Source organism: Callithrix jacchus, chromosome 5 (assembly GCF_049354715.1).
Source record: "Callithrix jacchus isolate 240 chromosome 5, calJac240_pri, whole genome shotgun sequence".
Classification (NCBI taxonomy): domain Eukaryota; kingdom Metazoa; phylum Chordata; class Mammalia; order Primates; family Cebidae; genus Callithrix; species Callithrix jacchus.
In genome coordinates, this window is record NC_133506.1 from 102,792,046 (window position 1) to 102,811,647 (window position 19,602).

General features: G+C 37.0%; 2 protein-coding genes across 30 annotated transcripts in view; one reads left to right on the plus strand and one right to left on the minus strand.

The window, feature by feature from the left end:
* NF1 (neurofibromin 1) overlaps window positions 1-19,602 on the minus strand; it is a 296,867-nt gene that overhangs the window by 40,473 nt on the left and 236,792 nt on the right. For all 28 annotated transcript variants that reach the window (XM_078373889.1, XM_078373884.1, XM_002748206.7 and 25 more), the window contains 4 exons: window positions 9,637-10,069; window positions 7,779-8,119; window positions 4,787-4,989; window positions 881-1,074 (listed from right to left, as the gene is read on the minus strand). In XM_078373889.1, the coding sequence (XP_078230015.1) occupies window positions 881-1,074; window positions 4,787-4,989; window positions 7,779-8,119; window positions 9,637-10,069 (1,171 nt within the window). The remainder of the gene's footprint in view (window positions 1-880; window positions 1,075-4,786; window positions 4,990-7,778; window positions 8,120-9,636; window positions 10,070-19,602) is intronic.
* Window positions 14,712-18,675, plus strand: EVI2A (ecotropic viral integration site 2A). 2 transcript variants are annotated; one of them, XM_002748209.6, is made up of 2 exons: window positions 14,712-14,879; window positions 17,335-18,675. In XM_002748209.6, exon 2 carries the CDS (start codon window positions 17,344-17,346, stop codon window positions 18,043-18,045), a length of 702 nt encoding a protein of 233 aa, XP_002748255.2. In that variant the 5' UTR covers window positions 14,712-14,879; window positions 17,335-17,343; the 3' UTR covers window positions 18,046-18,675. The 2 variants fall into 2 exon arrangements, with proteins under 2 accessions (XP_002748255.2, XP_035156775.2); XM_035300884.3 differs by lacking the exon at window positions 14,712-14,879 and adding an exon at window positions 15,924-16,003 and having other exon boundaries at window positions 17,340-18,675.

The window sequence follows — 19,602 nt, forward strand, 5'->3', positions numbered from 1 at the left end:
TATTTAGGGAGGCTGAGGCGAGTGGATTGTTTGAGGCCAGGAGTTCAAGACCAGCCTGGGCAATGTGGCAAAACCCCATCTCTACAAAGAAGAAAAAATACAAAAATTAGCCAGGTGTGTTGGTGTGCACCTGTAGGCCCAGCTGCTTGGGAGGCTGAGGTGGAAGGATCACTTGAGCCTGGGAGGCAGAGGTTGCAATGAGGCGAGACTGCACACTGTACTCCAGGCTGGCCAACAGAGCGAGACCCAGTCTCAAAAAACAAATAAGAAAAATATAGGAAATGACATGAAGTACCAAGATGTTCTCTAGGGCTGTAACACTGGCTCCCAGGTTATTTCAAATTATTTGGAGGAGTTGCAGCATTTTTTGAGTGAGGGTATTATTTCCTTAAGTGATTACTTTGAAGAAATGATATGCATAATTCTTGTCAGATAAAAATAAAATTTGCATTATATCCTATTTTTAATATTGGCATTCTTATGTAGAACTATAAATGAAAGCAGGTGTCCCAAATAGCATCAATAAGAAGAAACATCTACTAACACCTTAGCATGTAGAGAACTGGAATAAAATACTATTTACTAGAAATGTCATCAGATTTCTACAGTTCTATGTAATATATATAATTCTATAAAATTATGCCATGAAAGAGACTGTGCAAAAAACTAGCTTTTCTCTGGCCCTGAGATACGCTCTAGACACTTACAATTTTGAACTAGATGAAGAGCTGGGTGAGTGTCTACATGCTTTCTGAAGGAGAAAATTGTGTTTTTTACAACTCTATCCCTAGCGTCTAAGGCAGTGCTTTGCCCAATGTGGGCACCAGATAATTACTTGCACAAAACAGATACTAAATAAATATCTGAGCAAACTCAATACCTGCCCGAGGCTTCCCCATATTTTTGCTTGAATAGATGGGTACATCTGTTTTTCATTTATGGTCATTGTTATCAGCTTGTCAAGAATAGCAGTAACTCTTTGTCGTTTCGCATCATCATTATGCTTGCAAAAACGAACTAGATTTGACAGCCATGGAGTCATGTATTCCAGACAAAGGTGTTTCAATTCAATACCTGGAAAAAAAAAATACACTATTAGCATGTGATGGTCAATGAAAATCACATCAACAATCATTTAATATAAAGAATTCGGGGAAAAAAAGGGAAACGGTAAAGACTACTACCTAGAATCAGGCCTGGAGAAAAGAGACTTGGCAAATATATTTTTGTAGGGGTGAAGAAGGAACAGGCCTCGAAGTACGTAATTTTAAAAGCCAGTAAGCCAATTTTTGAAAAGTTTTGTCTTATTTTCTCCATTTTAGTAATTTCTCTTCTTGTTAAAAAATTAAGTTTTATTCTCATTATAAAAGGAAAATGTAGTCATCATAGAAAGTTTGGTAAAAGGAAAGCATCACCACAAAAATGAAAACTATATTAACATGTTGGTGTATCATCTCATCTTTCCTCAGGCTTTCAAATTTATGTAGAGATAATGAACATTTATGTGTGTGTACACACATATAACCCACTCCCACTCCCCCACAAAAATTGGGATTATGCTATACATGCAGTATGCTCTGAATATTCTTTTCAGTGAATGTCATACTGAGTTTATTTATTCAGTGTTACAAATTCTGCATAAACTTGTTTTAACTTATTTGAAAAAGCTTCACATTTATAAGAAAAAATTGTATAAAAATTTATACACTTCACCTAAAGTCTAAAATAATTTTAAAAATTGTGGTAAATATATACAATATAAAATTTACCATTTTAACTATTTTTAAATGTACAGTTCCGTGGCATTAATCATTTTTAAGGGCAGTTCAGTGGCACTGAGTACATTCAAATCATTGTGCAGCCATCACCGCCATCCATCTCCAGAACCTTTCCATCTTCCAAACTGAAACCCTGTAACAAAGCCATTTTTTAATGGCTTCATATTATTCCATCAGATGGAAAACCAATAATTTAACCAGTTCCTTTTAATTTGACTTTTGGCCTGTTTTTTTGTTTTTTTTTTGGCTATTATAAATAATGTCAAATGAAGTTCTAAAGTAGGCAAAATAAATCTATGCAATAGAGATCATAATAGTGTTTACTCTTGGTGAAGGGAGGGTACTGAGAAGATCCTTCTGGATGCTGGAAGTGCTCTGTCTTGATCTGAAACATACTTTCATGATGTATTCACATGTAAAAGTTCATCAAGCTGTTCACTTAAGATCTTGGCACTTTACTGATAACAAGATACACCTCAATTTAAAAATCTACATAAAAATAATGCTATAATAAACATCTTAATATTAATTCTTTAGGATAAATGCTAAAAAGCAGAATTATGAGGCCAAAAGATATGAATAGTCTTAAGATCTTGTTAACCACTTCCAAATGCCTTTCTAGAAAAATTGCTCCTGCTCACAATTCCACAGACCACCAGGAATAGATCTAAAAAAAAAAAAAAAAATTTGCCAACCTGATAGCTGAATATATTACCTCACTATTCTTTCAATTTGGCTTTCGTTATTAAGGAACTTCTTAAAATATAAATAATCTTTTTTTTTTTTTTGAGATAGGGGCCTCTCTCTGATATTCAGGCTGGTCTCAAACCCCTGGGCTTAAGCAATCCGCCTGAGTAGCTGGGATTATAGGCATGTGCCATGGTGTCTGGCTTTTTGCTTTTTTTGTATTTTTTTTTTTTTTTTTTTTTTTGAGACGGAGTCTCGCTCTGTCACCCAGGCTGGTGTGCAATGGCACGGTCTTGCCTCCCTGCAACCTCCACCTCCCAGGTTCAAGCTATTCTCCTGCCTCAGTCTCCTGAGTAGCTGGGATTACAGGTGCCCGCCACCATGCCCAATTAATTTTTGTATTTTTAGTAGAGATGGGGGTACCTCCATCTTGGTTAGGCTGGTCTTGAACTCCTGACCTTGTGATCTGCCCACTTTGACCTCCCAAAGTGCTGGGATTACAGGCATGAACCACGGGGCCTGGCCTAAATATTTTTTTAAAACATGATCTGTATGTTACTGTTAACTCATTTTTTATTAATCTGTAAGCACTCTTCATGATTAAGGATATTAATTTTTTTCTCATATTTGCTCCAAGTATATTTCCTAGTTTTTAATTATCTTCACTTTTGTTTATTTTTGAGTAGATGTTTGGAAGTTTTATGTAATCAAATCTGTTCACTATTTTCTTTGTTTCATTCTATCACTTTTTTACTTCATATGCTCTTACTCACCTAGAAAGCAATTAAATATTCACTTGTTCCTCTTTTTAAAATGGTTCCATACAACTTTTTTTTTTTTTTCTGAGAGAGTCTCACTCTATCATCTAGGCTGGAGTGCAGTGTTACAATCACAGCTCACTGTAGCCTTGTCCTAGGGGCTCAAGCAATCCTCCAGCCACAATCCTCTTGCCTCAACCTCCCAAAGTGCTGCAATTATGAGTGGGAGCCATCACACACAGCCTTATTCAACTTTTAAATATAGGTAGAACATACTTGGTATCTTGTGGTGTACGGTGAATTAGGTTTTCACGATGAAGACCTAATTTAAGTCATTTCCCAACTTCATTTCTTAAATGATTTAATCTCTCTCCAATCAGTTTATGGTGTTTCTTTATCAATCTGTTTCTCTTAAATTGATCTGATGGCTGATTTGTATACGTATATTTTAATTATTGTACTGTTATAAAGTGTTCAGACATCTGTACTGTCAAGTCTCAAGTCTCTTTCAATATTTTCTTAGCTATTATTGCACTTTTATGTAGAATTTAGAATCATTTCAGTTCTAGCTCCATTCTCAATCCTCAAATCCCATGGTTATTTTGATGAAATTACATTCAATTTGTAATAATCTGGGAAGAACTGTTTATGCAGGAACATAATATGCCTTTACATTCACTCAAATCTTTTCTTATATTAACATTTATCAATAAAGTTTATACTTTTATGCAGGAACATAATATGCCTTTACATTCACTCAAATCTTTTCTTATATTAACATTTATCAATAAAGTTTATACTTTTCTTGTTTTGTCAGTCCTACACATTTTTTTTGTTAGAGGTATATTCCTATATCTCTTACTTGAAAATAATCTTAGTGAATTGCTGAAGCTTTTGATTATCTAATACAGAAAAATCAAGAAATGTGTTTGAATGCAGAAAAAAAGGTTTTATGTATTACAGGGAAAGGAAAGAAAATGTCAGGAAGTATGGTGGGAGAAGATCAACATTTATACTACTATAGGTTATAAAGATGGACAAATATAAAGAGTCGATGTTAAATTTACGAGACTTGGTTAAAACTAAGTCAGGACTGACCCTGGACCCTGTATTATGTGCTACTGTGCTCTTTGTGAACTGTACGTGTACAATAAAATCATCATTCAAAGTCAACCTGAAGAAAAAGGAAAATGACTAGTTCCTTAAAATGAAGGAGGCAACATGGATACTTATATGGACTTTTCTGCTAAGAAGAGAAACGCTGAAGCTAATGAAAATGTAACAGTGAAGAAAATGCTTTGTAAGTGGTCCAGAGATGTGTAAGGTACCAAACCCTTGCCAGCTTGCTTTTATTGTCAGAATTTTGGTGGATTTCTCAATGTGGCCTACCAAAAAGTTCCTTCAGAGTTCCTTCAGTTACAGGGTACCACAGATGTAAAATCTTAAGAGGAGAAAAAGTAAAAATATAAGTGAAAGGCTTCACTGGCAAACTCTGAAATGAAAGGTTTTCTTTGAATTTTCTTAGAATAATCGTTAGTATTAAAGAAAATTATCATTACTTACTAGATTTGCTAAATCCAGAAATACACTCTTCCAAAAACTCTAATGTGAGGTGTGGCTCATTGGCTGCCAGTGTCTTACTAATAGAGACAATAAAGAGGGTATTGTTGGCAGGGATACATAAACCTGATGTCTCTAGTAACTGGCCCTCGATTTTTAAATTAAAGGTACAAGTTAAGGCACACAGAAGATTATAGGCAGCTGACCTAGGAGAAAACACAAACGAAGTTGTTTTAAAACGTATTTTTCCTTATAGTTCCAAAACTTTTTCGTAACATACAATTGTGATTCTATTACAGAGTATGATATTTTTAAATTTTATGAGCAATTAGAAGTAAGATGTTATAATTCCACGATAAAACCAAAATACCTCTTGATCATTTGGAGATTTTATAAAAAGGGAGATTCTTGATATAACCATAAGAGCACTGTGAGGCTTCTATGACGGGGGTGTAGGCTTTCCTAAAAGAAATCTTACTGGGACATAAAATATGAGAGGACTTAATGGTTCTAAGGTGGATCAATATAAATTAAGTCAGAATAAGGCACATCATACATTTTTAGTAAAGCCAAAACTCAAATTCTGGTTCCCTCTCCCACTAGATCCAGTTATAATGGGGATCATGAGGAAAGAAATCAGATGATCCTTCCCTTCATCAAATTAGAATGTGAAAATCTTTAATCAAGATCTGCTCATCTTCTTTCTGGGTATCCTACAAGTTACCCTACAAACTGGAGGTTAAAAACAAAATTAACTTATAATTAAGTCCTCCCAATTTTCCCTCTATGATCTCATTACATCATACACAAGCACCAAAACTGAAAAAACGTGTAATGTCCAGGTTTCATTGAGACCAACATCACTTACAAATGTCTGAAAATATAGCTAAGCAATTTAGGAGATAGCCTAAAATACTAGACTCAATTTAAAATTTTTAATTTTCTCCCCTGTCCAGTAAAGGAAATAGTTTGTTCAGTAAATTTCAGGTTTTCCTTACCTCTGAATGTTTATCATACTAATATATTTACGCAATCACCATATAGGGAAAAAGCCACTGGAATTTAAGTCTGCCTACAGGCTTCATCTCTGGGATGACATGCTTCAGCAAAAAGCACAAGCTGTCATGTTGGTTTAGGTCACTAGAGAAGAATACAGGTTTACCCAGGCTAATAACTGTTAAAAGGTTGTTTGTATTTTTCTATGAATATCTTTGAATTAGAAATTAAAGGCAGCCTTATAGCTCTATTTTCCTAAAATGTGAATATTAGTGTTATTGTTTCTAAGTTTATGTATCTTTTTTCTTTTTTTAAAATTTTTAGTCAGAGTCTCACTATGCTCCCCAGGCTGCTGTGCATTGGGTATTCACAGGTATGATTATAACACACTGCAGCCTTGAGCTCCTGAGCTCAAGATATCCTCCTGACTCAGCCTCCTGAGTAGCTGGAACTACAGGTATGTGCCACTGTGCTCAGCTTGTATCTTTTATTAATTCCCAGGAATTCTAAATTATACAATTTTGACATTAACTTTTATTCCGTGTATTTCAACAGTTATAAAGAGCTAGACTTCCTCACCTAGGATAGGTGTCACAGACACCTATGAGATAAGGAAGCAAAGCATACACAAAATCTTATGTACACTTTCTTTTCTTTCTTTTTTTTTTTTTCAGACGGAGTCTTGCTCTGTTGCCAGGGTGTAGTGCAGTGGCATGATCTTGGCTCACTGCAATCTGTGCCTCCTAGGTTCAAGCGATTCTCTTACCTCAGCCTCCTGAGTAGCTGGGACTGCAGGCACACATCACCATATCCAGCTAATTTTTGTATTTTTAGTAGAGACAGGGTTCACCATGTTAGCCAGGCTGGTCTCAATTTCTTGACCTCGTGATCCGTCCACCTCGGCCTCCCAAAGTGCTGGGATTACAGGCATGAGCCACCGTGCCCGGCCTTATGTACAATTTCTAAAGCCCATCCAAGTAAATAAATCTTGATTTTTTTTCTTTTTCCTTTTAAGTAAAGGAGAATTTGGAATCCTAAAAGGCCCACTACAAAACATGGGCTATGTTATTCTCAGGGAAAATTTTCAGAAGCTAAGAATTTGCATCTGTAAAAATCTTGAAAGTCTCGAGGTATTTGAGACAAAGAATTATTCTAACTTGGTAAGGAGATGGGAGAAAAGGGAGAAAGGGTGCAAAGAGATGTTGGCAGGGAGGAAAAGATAAGAGAATAAAACATTGTTTACTAAGCATAAACTATTTGCTAGGTTGCTATACTATACTACCACACATACTATTTATTAAGCTTTTGTAGGCGTATGAGGAAGGCAGTTGTCTTTATTTTTATTTTTTTAATGAGGAAACTAGATCTCTGAGAACTTCAGTATCTTGCTCAAAGTACATAGCAAGAAAGTGGCAGATCTGTTCAAACCAAATCTACTGACTCCACAGCCACGCTTTCCACGTGCACATTCAAATTATTATGCCTAAATGGAACCAATTATGCTCTGCTCAGATTGATGTATTTGTCTTCAGATTTCTTTGGAGAATTTTGTTAAGATGACATAGGTGGAAAGTATGCAATACTCTTACCAAGTTATTGAACATTAGGCCTTTTTTTGTCAAACTGATAATCTGACTTGACTTTTAAACTAAATAGTGATATACTGCTGAAAATGGAAACAATTAGAGGACTCAGAGGAGAAAAAAACTCAATTTAGGGTACTTTACTTTGGAAAAAAAAATCTGCTATTTTGTTTTGTTTTACATGAAATTTTCCTGGAGAAAGAACATATATTGGTTTAGTGTGAATCACCCTGTTTGGAATTCCACAGTTCATGTGAATACCCTCACAACTTGATGAGGTCACAGTGGTTAACCAACACTGCATATCTTCCAATTTATAATATTAAGGTAGAGGCTGCTTTAAAATTTATTAAATGGTCTCATTTTAAAAGCAATAAACCCCAAATAAAACTGAAGTGAATTAAAAAAAAACCTACCGTAAACTTGGGTCAGAACTGCCTAAATTAAGTAATGCAATATTGAGCAGTGTCCCAGGGACATCTTTTGGCCGAATCTTGGTGTGTTGGGGGATAGAGTCGGGCTGTGACAGTTCCCAGCGGGTACGGATATGAATGATAGACTGGACAATGGCTTCACACTCCTGGTGCATGAAGGTGAGCGGTGTGCCCTGGTTTGCAATGGTTAAGGTGAACTGGTTCTCATCTACTAGGCAGATTTCTTCAATTTCCGAAGCATAATAGATATCATTTAGAAAGACTGATTGTCCTAGGACTTTTGTTCGCTCTGCTGAGGTTACTTGGACAGCAGTAGAACCAACCTGGAAAGGGGTGGTGAGGGGGTGAAGTGGAAAAGAATTAAATTCCTTTACATAAAATTCTAAAAAAAAAGCTCCAAAAACCAACCAACCAAACAAAACACTATCCCATTTAAGGAAAAGTTCCCACCATCATATATTCAAATGGTTCAGTAATTCGCATGACAAACGTTCTCAGAAACAAAAAACATTAAAAAATTTTTAATTTTGCTTTTTAAAAAGGTCACGAATCTTATAGAAGGCCAGGCACAGTGGCTCATGCCTATAATCCCAACACTTTGGGAGGCTGAGGCAGGCACATCACTTGAGGTCAAGAGTTCATGACCAGCTGGGCCAACATGGTGAAACTCTGTCTCTACTAAAAGTACAAAAATTAGCTAGGCGTGGTGGTGTGTGCTTGTGATCCTAGCTACTTGGGAGGCTAAGGCAGAATAATTGCTTGAATCCAGGAGGCAGAGGTTGCAGTGAGCTGAGATCATGCCACTGCACTCCAGCCTAGGCGACAGAGTGAGACTCCATCTCAAAAAAAAAAAAAAAACTCATAGAAAAATACTGATTTTTTGTTGTTATTGTTGTTGTTGAGACAGAGTCTTGCTATGTTGCCAGGCTGGACTGCAGTGGCAAGATTTCTGTTCACTGCAACCTTCGCCTCCAGGGTTCAAGCAATTCTTCTGCCTCAGCCTCCCGAGTAGCTGGGACGACAGGTGCGCACCACTGCACCCAGCTAATTTTTATATTTTTAGTAGAGATGGGATTTCACCATGTTGGCCATGGTCAAGACCATGGATGGTCTTGATCTCTTGACCTCGTAATGCGCCCACCTCGGCCTCCCAAAGCGCTGGGATTATGGGTGTGAGCCACTGTGCCCGGCCAGAAAGATACTGATTTTATCCTGGGTTCATGTTCCTCACTCTGCAAAAAGCATATAATAATCAAAATAACTCTCGTTAGGTAATTTCTACTCTCTACACATTCCTATAATTTGAATGACCTAACAAACTGCCGTATTCTACTTCCAGCCTAAACTAGAATAAAATATATACTTCTCATGTCCTCCGCAGAACCTCCATGATGACACAAATGTTGGTCTTTCTACATCTAGACTTACATAATTTTTTTTTTTTTTTGAGACGGAGTCTCCCTCTGTCGCCCAGGCTGGAGTAGAGCGGCATGATCTCAGCTCACTGCAACCTCCACCTCCCAGGTTCAAGGAATTCTCTGACCTCAGCCTCCTGAGTAGCAGGGATTATAGGTGCCCATCACCATGCCCAGCTAATTTTTGTATTTTTAGTAGAGGGAGGGTTTCACCATGTTGGTCAGGCTGGTCTTAAACTCCTGACCTCAGGTGATCTGCCTACCTCGATATCCCAGAGTGCTAGGATTATAGGCGTGAGCCACCGCACCAGCCTTACATGACATTTTATAGACCACGATGGATAGGAAACCTAGGGAAGCCAGAATATAATCTAGCTAGCCAGGAAAAGCAATGAATCATTTATGAAACACAGACTGAAACTTACTTTAATAGAAACTTTGGTGTCTTTGTGAGCTAGCTTGAGAGCATTGTGGAATACCTTCAGGTCCTCTTCTAAAGCCAAGGTGGCAGCAGGTAGTTTCTGTTGTTCATGTTCTATGTGCTCAGCCAGTTTCCCAGGACAGTCTATAAAAACAAGCCTTTTGCTACCTTTGAGGCCAGTCAGCAGCCGCTCATGATACTTGGTATACTCCCTGACCCAGGAGTTACAGTTATAGACATAGACTGCGGAGACATTGTCGTAAGCAAAGCCAGGAAAAACAACAAACCACTTAGAAAGAAAGTCTGTTTTAAAGCGATTGCTAGGCCCGGTATGGGTAAGGTCTACTACAATTTCATATGGCTTTGCATAATATGGCTTTAAAGTCAGTAAGACGTGGTATATCAGCAAATCACCATTGATTTGACCAGTTTTGAACCTAAAGAAAATGATAAGAAAGACAAAGATTATTAGCAGTGTCTAGAATAAATATACAGATGCTACTATTTTATTTATTTTACAATTCATTTTCTAGAGAGAGTAATATAAAGCAACTATTCAAAACTGGATTTTTTTAAAAAAATCAGTTGTTTTTTGGACACTGAATAATAAGGCTAAGAGAAGAGACAAATCTCCAATTCAAAACTTTTGAGCAACAACAGTAATAAAAAATCTGCCCGAGTCAAGAAAGGAAGAAAACGTTGAGCATTAGTCGGTTCCCTGCAGGTCCACCAAACTCCTAAGGTGAACAGTTTGGTGGGAATGACCCGTCTGGAGCTCTGGAGTGAGATGGTTTTAGCCAATTCATTTATCCCACCTTGATCAGAGACTGATTCAGCAATGAACACATGATTCAAATCAGGACAACCAGGACCAAAGGGGCCCAGTTCAGGTACTTTAGCTTAAATTGTTGGAATTTGAGATATTTCTTTCCTGGTGTTTATAAACAAAGGAATACACAGCCCTAGGAGTTGCTTGCGCCTATCTTGGGATATAAAAGAAGAGCCTCCCATAAAACTGAAGAGAAGGAGCTGAGAAATGAAGAGACAAACTGGAGCCCTAGCCATATCATTTGTGCCCGAAAGCCTCTCCTGGGGTCAAATTTACCCCAGGACTATTCAGTTATATAAACCAATAAATACCTTTTTTGATTAAGCCACATAGGTTTTATGTTGTTTAAAACCAAAAGAATGCTAATAAACATGAGCAGCCACAGTGAAGACCATGAAAAAGCCCTCAAGTAATGGTACCGAAGTTTCAAATCAAAACAATCTACATTAACTCAGGCCCAAAGTTTTCCATATGTGATGACTCTGGTGATACTACTACTAAATAAGTTAACAAAAAATATCTTCACTTCAGAGGTTGGTTAATGGATATAAAAATATATTAAGGGCCGGGCACAGTGACTCACGCTTGTAATCCCAGCACTTGGGAGAATGAGGCAGGCAGATCACATGAGGCCAGAAGTTTGAGACCAGCCTGGTCAACATGGGAAAACCCTGTCTCTACTAAAAATACAAAAATTAGCCAGGTGTGGTGGTGCACGTAGATAATCCCAGCTACTTGGGAGGCTGAGGCATGAGAATCACTTGGACCTGGGAGGCAGAGGCTGCAGTGAGCTGAGATTGTACCACTGCACTTCAGCCTTGTCAATAGTGAGACTATCTCAAAAAATATATATATTTAGTAGAGATGGGGTTTCACCATGTTGGCCAGGCTGGTCTTGAACTCCTGACCTCAGGTGAACAGTCTACCTCGGCCTCCCAAAGTGTTGGGCTTACCAGGCGTAAGCCACCATGCCCCACCTGAATGCGTGATATTTTGATACATGCATACAATGCATCATATAATACATATATATGTATTATTATAATTAGAAGGAACAAGTTCTAGTATTCACAGTAAGGTGACTAATTAATAACATTGTATATTTCAAAACAGCTAGATGGAACAATTTCTTTTCTTTGAGGCAATGGATATCCTAATCACCCTGATTTAATAATTACACATGTATGCAGGTATCAAAATATACATTCAGGTGGGGCATGGTGGCTTAGGCCTATAATCCCAGCACTTTGGGAGGCTGAGGTGGGCTGATCACCTGAGGTCAGGAGCTTGAAACCAGCCTGGCCAACATGGTGAAATCCCATCTCTACTAAAAATACAAAAATTAGCTGGTGCAGTGGCATGCACCTGTAGGCCCAGGTAGTTGGGAGGCTGAGGCAGGAGAATCACTTGAACCCAGGAGGCGGAGGTTGCAGTGAGCTGAGATTGCCGTGAGCTGAGACTGTGCCACTGCACTCTAGCCTGGGCAATAGAGCAAGATTCCAACTCAAAAAAAAATTAATCATATATGCCCCATTAATATATACAAATTATAGTGTTTCAATAAAAACTTCACCTCAGAGTTGTTTTTTTTTTTTTGAGACGGAGTTTCGCTCTTGCTACCCAGGCTGGAGTGCAATGGCGCGATCTCGGTTCACCGCAACCTCTGCCTCCTGGGTTCAGGCAATTCTCCTGCCTCAGCCTCCTGAGTAGCTGGGATTACAGGCATGCGCCACCATGCCCAGCTAATTTTTTGCATTTTTAGTAGAGACGGGGTTTCACCTCGTTGACCAGGATGGTCTCAAGCTCTTGACCTCGTGATCCACCCACCTCGGCCTCCCAAAGTGCTGGGATTACAGGCCTGAGCCACTGCACCTGGCCCCAACCTCAGAGTTTTTAATTTTGCTGGGAGAAAACAAGATAAAAATATGACAAATTAAATCATTTTAAAACAAGACAAATATTTCAAGATAAAAGATATGAGGTAGTACATAATCACTTATCCAAAGAACTGCAGAGAAAATACGGTCATTAAGACAAAAGAGAGAGAGATCACAAACTGGGCAGTCAGTGAAAGCCACATAGAAGATACCGTGGCTGAAGTGGGTAAGGAGGAATGCAGAACTCGGCAAGAGGACTGGGCAGGCCTTACAGAGAAAGGCAAAAAGGAAAAGAAATAGGTAACTAGATGTGTTGAGGAGACAGTAGTCTAGCCAGAATGGTGGATTCAGGTAGGGAATTTTTGAGAGCTACAGCTAGGAAAATACAGAATAGTCAAATTGTGAAGGGACCATAACTGCTCAACCAAAGGGCTTTTCTCCTAGGGGCTCAACATTTCTCAGCATATGTTCTGTGGACTACTGGCATGAGAATCACCTGTGGTGCTTGATAAAAATGCAGTTTCCTAAACCCAGCCTGGACCTACTAAATATGAATCTATATGCAGTGGGGCCTAGAAATTTTTATCGTGTTTTTGTATGTCTTTTCGTTTTTCCCCTTAACTCAGGCTGGACTACAGTGGCGTAGTCACAGCTCACTGTAGCCTTGACCTCCCCAGGCTCAGGTGATTCTCCCACCTGGGACTATAGACAAGTGCCACCATGCCTGGCTAGGTTTTGTTTGTTTGTTCTTTTTTTCTTTCTTGTATTTTTTGTAGAGACAGGATTTTGCCATGCTGCCCAGCCTGGTCTTGAACTCCTGTGGCTCAAGCAGTCCTCCCATCTCCGCCTCCCAAAGTGCTGAGATTACAGGTGTGAGCCACCATGTCTTGTTTTTATTGTTTTTAAACAATCTTCTCATCTGATGTTTATGTACACAAACATTTCTGAATCACTGCTGTAGGTATTAGGGAATTGTTCAACTTTTTTTTTTCCAGTAAAGGGGTGATATGACCAAAGAAAGTGATATACACAAAATAAATGAAGGAAACGGGGCCACTAAAAAGGCTACTGTAGAGTCTAGGTAGTCTAGGCATGACCTGATAAGGATCTAAAATATTACTGTTGACAGTAAAAACAGGGAAAAAGAAACTAACCCAAGAATATGAAGAAAGACCAACATGATTTAAAGTCTGATCAGGACTAAGAGGACTTAAAATGATGTGTTTTATACTAAGCCTCTGAGATTACAAAGAATGTTGTTATCATGAACAGAAACAAGAAGACTGTGATACATAGCTTCTTTTAAAGAAAAAATAAAGTTCTTCTTATTTTATTAATTTAATTATTTTTAAGAGATGGAGTCTCGCTATGTTACCCAGGCTGGATTTGCACTCCTGGGCTCAAGTGATCCTCCTACCTCAGTCTCCCTAGTAGGTGTGATTACAGATGTGTGCTGCCATACCCAGCTTTTTTTTTTTTTGGAGACAGAATCTTGCTCTGTCCCCAAAGCTGGAGGGCAGTGGCATGATCTTGGCTCAATGTAGCCTTTACCTCCCAGGTTCAAGCAATTCTCCTGCCTCAGCCCCCGCAAGTAGCTGGGACTATAGGTGCATACATCCTGTCAGCTAATTTTTCTATTTTTAGTAGAGACAGGTTTTTACCATATTGGCCAGGCTGGTCTTGAACTCCTGGCCTCAAGTGGTCCACTTGCCTCACCCTCCCAAAGTGCTGGGATTACATGCATGAGCCACTGCATCTAGCGCATACCCAGTTCTCAAAGGGTTTCAGCATGTTAAATTTGAGGTGATGACAGGATGTTTGACAGTCAGGGGGAGGGTGTGTGTGTGTGTGTGTGGGGGGGAGAGAGAGAGAGAGAGAGAGAGAGGGAGGGAGGGGGGGAAGAGAGAGAGTATACACACACTACACCACACAAAAGCATTTTCTGTCCCATATAATCTAAGTTTACTATTTTCTCAAATAATTGTTACAGTTCCACAATTCTAAGATTATAATATATATCACAGGTTCTATTATCTAACCAATATCCCATGGACTCCAAACTCACATTTTCAAATTAGTCTATAGATTTCAAATAAATCTTTTAGAGAAGAATTTACATACTGCAGGGAAAATACCATTTTAAAACCTCTTTTAAATGATACTAACATATCATTCAAAAGTATGTAGCAGGCCTATAGACTGAGCATACTGTCAAAAGGCATTAAGTGGAAAACCCTCCCTGCTCTGGAGGCGGGGATTTGTTCTACAAAGCCTCCTGTCATGCCAGTGGCCAACTAGACAAGTTGGAGTTTTTTCGGTGTCCCCCCCCCATGACATGTGCTTTAAATGCAGTGGAAAGGAAATGTGTCATCTGTGGTTTGGTTTTATAAGTGGAAAACTAGCTGCACATATCCTTTTTTACTGCAGATTTACTTTAAGGTTCATTTCTACAAGTCTGTTCTGCTTTAAATAAGAAGACAAGAAAAGAAGTTGTTTATCAAAATCACGTTATAATCAGATTTTGACCAAGCATTTTGTAAGGTAGGTCATATATATATGGCTTTTCTTATGCCTTTTCACTTCTAACTTTTGACAGATTAGTGTTCGAGGAAATGCTATCAAAGTGTATAAGACTCTCACTAACAAACTAGAATTGTGACTGAAAATGTATACTTTTTTTTTTCTATGCTATTACATAAATTTTATGTTAGAAATGAAAATATTTACCATTGCCATGGAGTTTTAAATCAGGATTAGGAAGGATCTAAGTTTCAATTCCACAAATAAACTGGAAATGTTTTGTTATTTTTCAAAAGTTAAAAAATAAATTTCTCATTACTAATGCTTGGACATTATAAATTCTATTGAAAATGACCAGAGATAAGAAAACTTTCGATAATACAACCTGACCTCCATGGCATAAATTGATGTAAAAACAGTCCTCAATTCTCAGGCATTTGTAAGGGTAAGAGAAAGTCTCATTTTGTCATACAGTTTGTTTATTTGGGCACTGCAGTGCATCTGGCTGAAGACAATCAACAGCAGGCCTATTATCTGTCCTGTGGTAAGCACTGTTAAAATGTGTACCAATACTATGATGTATACTACATTGTTAATGAACTAATGTGACAAGAATAATCCACTTTAAATCATTCTAGCATCTAATACAGAAGTCCAGTCTAGTATAAAAGATGAAAATTACTTGCTAACCTAATTTCAAGTATTTGTTTTTGTGAAAGAATCATGAAATATCCAAAGATTTATGTTACTAAACTTAAAAATTAAAGCTGAACACTATTATACAAAAGCCTGTGGCCTGTGCCTGTAACTGTCTACTACAGGTCATAATCTAAAAATTAATCTTAATCTTAGAATATTTAATAGAGAATTTTTCCTCCCTACTATTAATATGAAATACTACTTCAGAAGTTAGTCTGCAGTTAGCATTGTTTATTACATGCTACTTTTGTTTGTATAACTTAATACATTTCTTATTTTTAATTTCTATATTTTAACAGTATACAAATGTTGGCCAATGACATACCACAACCATTTCTTATAAAATCTTGATGTTCAAAAGCCTGACTAGCAGTGGCATCCATGTTGCTTAGGAGTGGGTTTGGAAACAAAGAATTTCAGGCCCTAACTATACTAGCTAAGTCAGAATCTGCTTTTTTTTTTTTTCATTTTAAAAAAGGACTCCTATGTATATTTGAGAATAATTTTTATAATATATATAGGGTTCTTAACCGGGCAATTTCATTTAGTAAATATCAGTAGAACAATCTAGTTTTGCTTTTAGTTCATTCAAATAAATGCTAACGATAAAACACTCCTTCAAAAGAAGCTCAAGACAAACTGGCATATTATTATAAGATACCGCAATAATAATTATAAATCTTTCCTGCTGGGTTAGCAGTACATGGAACTGTTAAATTCTAAAATATGTCATTTCTATTTAAATCTTTAATCATATGGTAGATAATAAAAAATTAGAATATAACTTGTCCCCTTTTTGAACTGGCTTCCAGCAAGCTGAGAGCCAAAGCGGACATTCAGTTTTTTCAACTGTATGTTGAGATGCTTATAATCTGCCACTTCATCCCAAATCATCAAGATCTTGATGCTCTGTTTCTATTTTATTACACATTTTCTTTTTTAAGAATTATGTCAAAATCAGAAAAAATGCTAGGTATAAGTGATGCTTTAAAAAAAAACCCAGTAACTTTTGTTGAACTTTTAAGGCTACTCAGAAGAAATCTGCTGCTTTTTTTTTCCCCCAGATTTTTAGGTTGAGAAAACCTGGTATGCTTTTGCCTTCAGACACAGTCAGTCTGGGGAAATAGAAATGAAAAGAGACAACCACCCCAGTAAAACTGCTTTTACAAATATACTTATGAACGTCTAACTACTAGCTTTATTCTAAGCTTCAGGATAAACACCCAAGAAGAAAAAAGAACACCTTGAATTCCTATTTGAAGTTCATTGTCTTTTGTTACTACCAAACTTCCCCTCTTCCCACCAAAAAATTTGCATTGTGTTTTCATACATGAAGCAAGAAGCTCAAGGCCACATTTCTTCTGTAAAAACTGGTGACAGGTTAGAGGGTAGGTAGTTTCAGCAAGAATACTCCTTAATTTTTTTTTTTAAAAGAAGGAATCAGAAAAGTAAAAGGAGAACTAACTGACTCAAAGCAGAAGTCTGGCATGCTTCAAAGAGAGAAAACCATATAAAGCCATAATATCCCATTTAAAATGATTAATATTTATTTGTAATGCTAACTTCTAGTGTCTGAAAGTGTAATAGAAATTAAAATGCTTCCTTCATATGTAGCTGAATAGGAAAGAAATTCAGTTGAGAAGTAATTCAGGGTAGGGAATATTAGGCATGAGCTTGTAGTTTACTTGTAACATCTCAACTATCTTTTAACTACAATTACCAAAACTAGGATCATTATTCTTTCACGAACTAACAAATTGTATTGCTATCCCAACAGGTCACCAGTATGCCCATGGAAATGGAACACACAGGACATTACCTACATCTTGCCTTTCTGATGACAGCAGTTTTTTCTTTGTCTCCTGGAACAAAAGCAAACTATACCCATTTGTGGGCTAACAATATTACTTCCTGGGATTCAGTTATTCAAAACAAGACAGGCAGAAACCAAAATGAAAACATTAACACGAACCCTGTAACTCCTGACGTAGATTATAAAGGTAATTCTACAAACATGCCTGAAACATCTTACATTGTATCTTTTACTTCTAAATCTGAACAGGAGCTTTATATACCTTCTGTGGTCAGCAACAGTCCTTCAACAGTACAGAGCATTGAAAACACAAGTAAAAGTCATGGTGAAATTTTCAAAAAGGATGTCTGTGTGGAAAACAACAACAACATGGCTATGCTAATTTGCTTAATTATAATTGCTGTGCTTTTTCTTATCTGTACCCTTCTATTTCTATCAACTGTGGTTCTGGCAAACAAAGTCTCATCTCTCAGACGATCAAAACAAGTAGGCAAGCGTCAGCCTAGAAGCAATGGCGATTTTCTGGCAAGCGGTCTATGGCCTGCTGAATCAGACACTTGGAAAAGAGCAAAACAGCTCACAGGATCCAACCTAGTGATGCAATCTACTGGAGTGCTTACAGATACAAGGGAAAGAAAAGATGAAGAAGGAACTGAAAAACTTACCGGCAAATAGATGAGTTAGTGAAGAAAACTGCAAAGTGGCAATGAGCAGGATTATGGAATAAAAATGAAGTCAGTTGGTATTTAATGCCCAAGTGTTGTTCTGATGATCTAAAATTTGACATGGTAGACCTTGCAATTTAGAATCAAGCAGGTGAGAGAGGAAGAAGAATGCCTGCTTAATTACTTAAACCTTTTGTTTTGACACTGAATATTTTTAAAGAGCAAATAATAAAATAACTAAGCATTTAAGGAAAGTTTTAAGGATAAATTTAGAAAACTGATTAATAGAAAGAGCAAGGATAATTAAATAAATATTCCCTACGTAGCGATCGTGGTAAGATGATCATTGTCTGAATGTAATTCAACTTTGAAGAGTTTTAGTGTGTCCTTAAAGCCAAATACATGCTTTAACATCAAATGGAAGTCATATTCCTAATGCATAGCGCTAAACCGTATAATTTAATGGTATCTTCTTTGCTGGATGTGGCAGAATCCATACCAGCTTATCAATCAATACAGCTAATTTTAGCATAGATGCTTTTATCTTTCCCTATGGCACACATAAGAAAGTGTTTTTCTACTATTAATACTAAATTAAACCTTTAATTTTGTATAATAAATTAAAACTCATTAGAATAAACCTGTGACTATGTATATTTGCATTCACTTTATTACTTTAAAGAATACATTGTAAAGATCAATAAGAAATAGAGCAAAACTAAAAGAAATAAGATTTACAGCCACATCAATAGGCTAAATATAAATGCAAAGCATATGTTACTGTTTAATAATATTCATCTTTCCTATAAATACTACTTACTGGAACATTAACAACAAGCACCCAAAGGCTGATTAACTTTTGGACTTCAAGGATGCCAAGTAGCCTAGTGATTGATTTTAATTTTTACTATCCAATGTTACATGACCAAAGGAAACAGGTGTGTGTGTGTGTGTGTGTGTGTGTGTGTGTGTGTATGTTTGTGTCTGTTTGTTCAAATTAAAAAAACTGGATACTTCAGGTAATTATTTAACTTTTAAAGAAATTGGCTTCAAGTAAAATAATGACTAACATTTAAGTCAAGACCCCCATCTTCAATTAAATATATTACAAAAATTGGTTTGAAAGACTTTCCAAATATCTACTGAAATTAACACAGGCCACATTTCAAAAATCTCATCCCTTATTGAGCATTTGATTTGGGCAATATACTAGTCATTTAAGAAAATTTTTAAAATATATTTTTTCCCAAGTATGACTACAATCTTATTCTTCCTTCTAAGCTAGTGATTCTTACCCTGGCTGCATATCAGAATCACTTGAAGAGTTTTTAAAAAACACCAATGCCTAATTCCCATGTCTTCCTTCTGATGCAACTGGAATGGGGTGAGCTCTAGGCCTTGGTAATTTTTACATAACTCTCTAGGTGATAACTGCTCTTGGTTATCAAATTCACTTCTTACAAGTTCCATGGCTTCAAACATCTAGGTTACATATTAAAATGAGAGGGGAAAAAATAAAGCATCACTTTTATTATCAATTTATAAAAAACAAATCTATTCCCTAAAC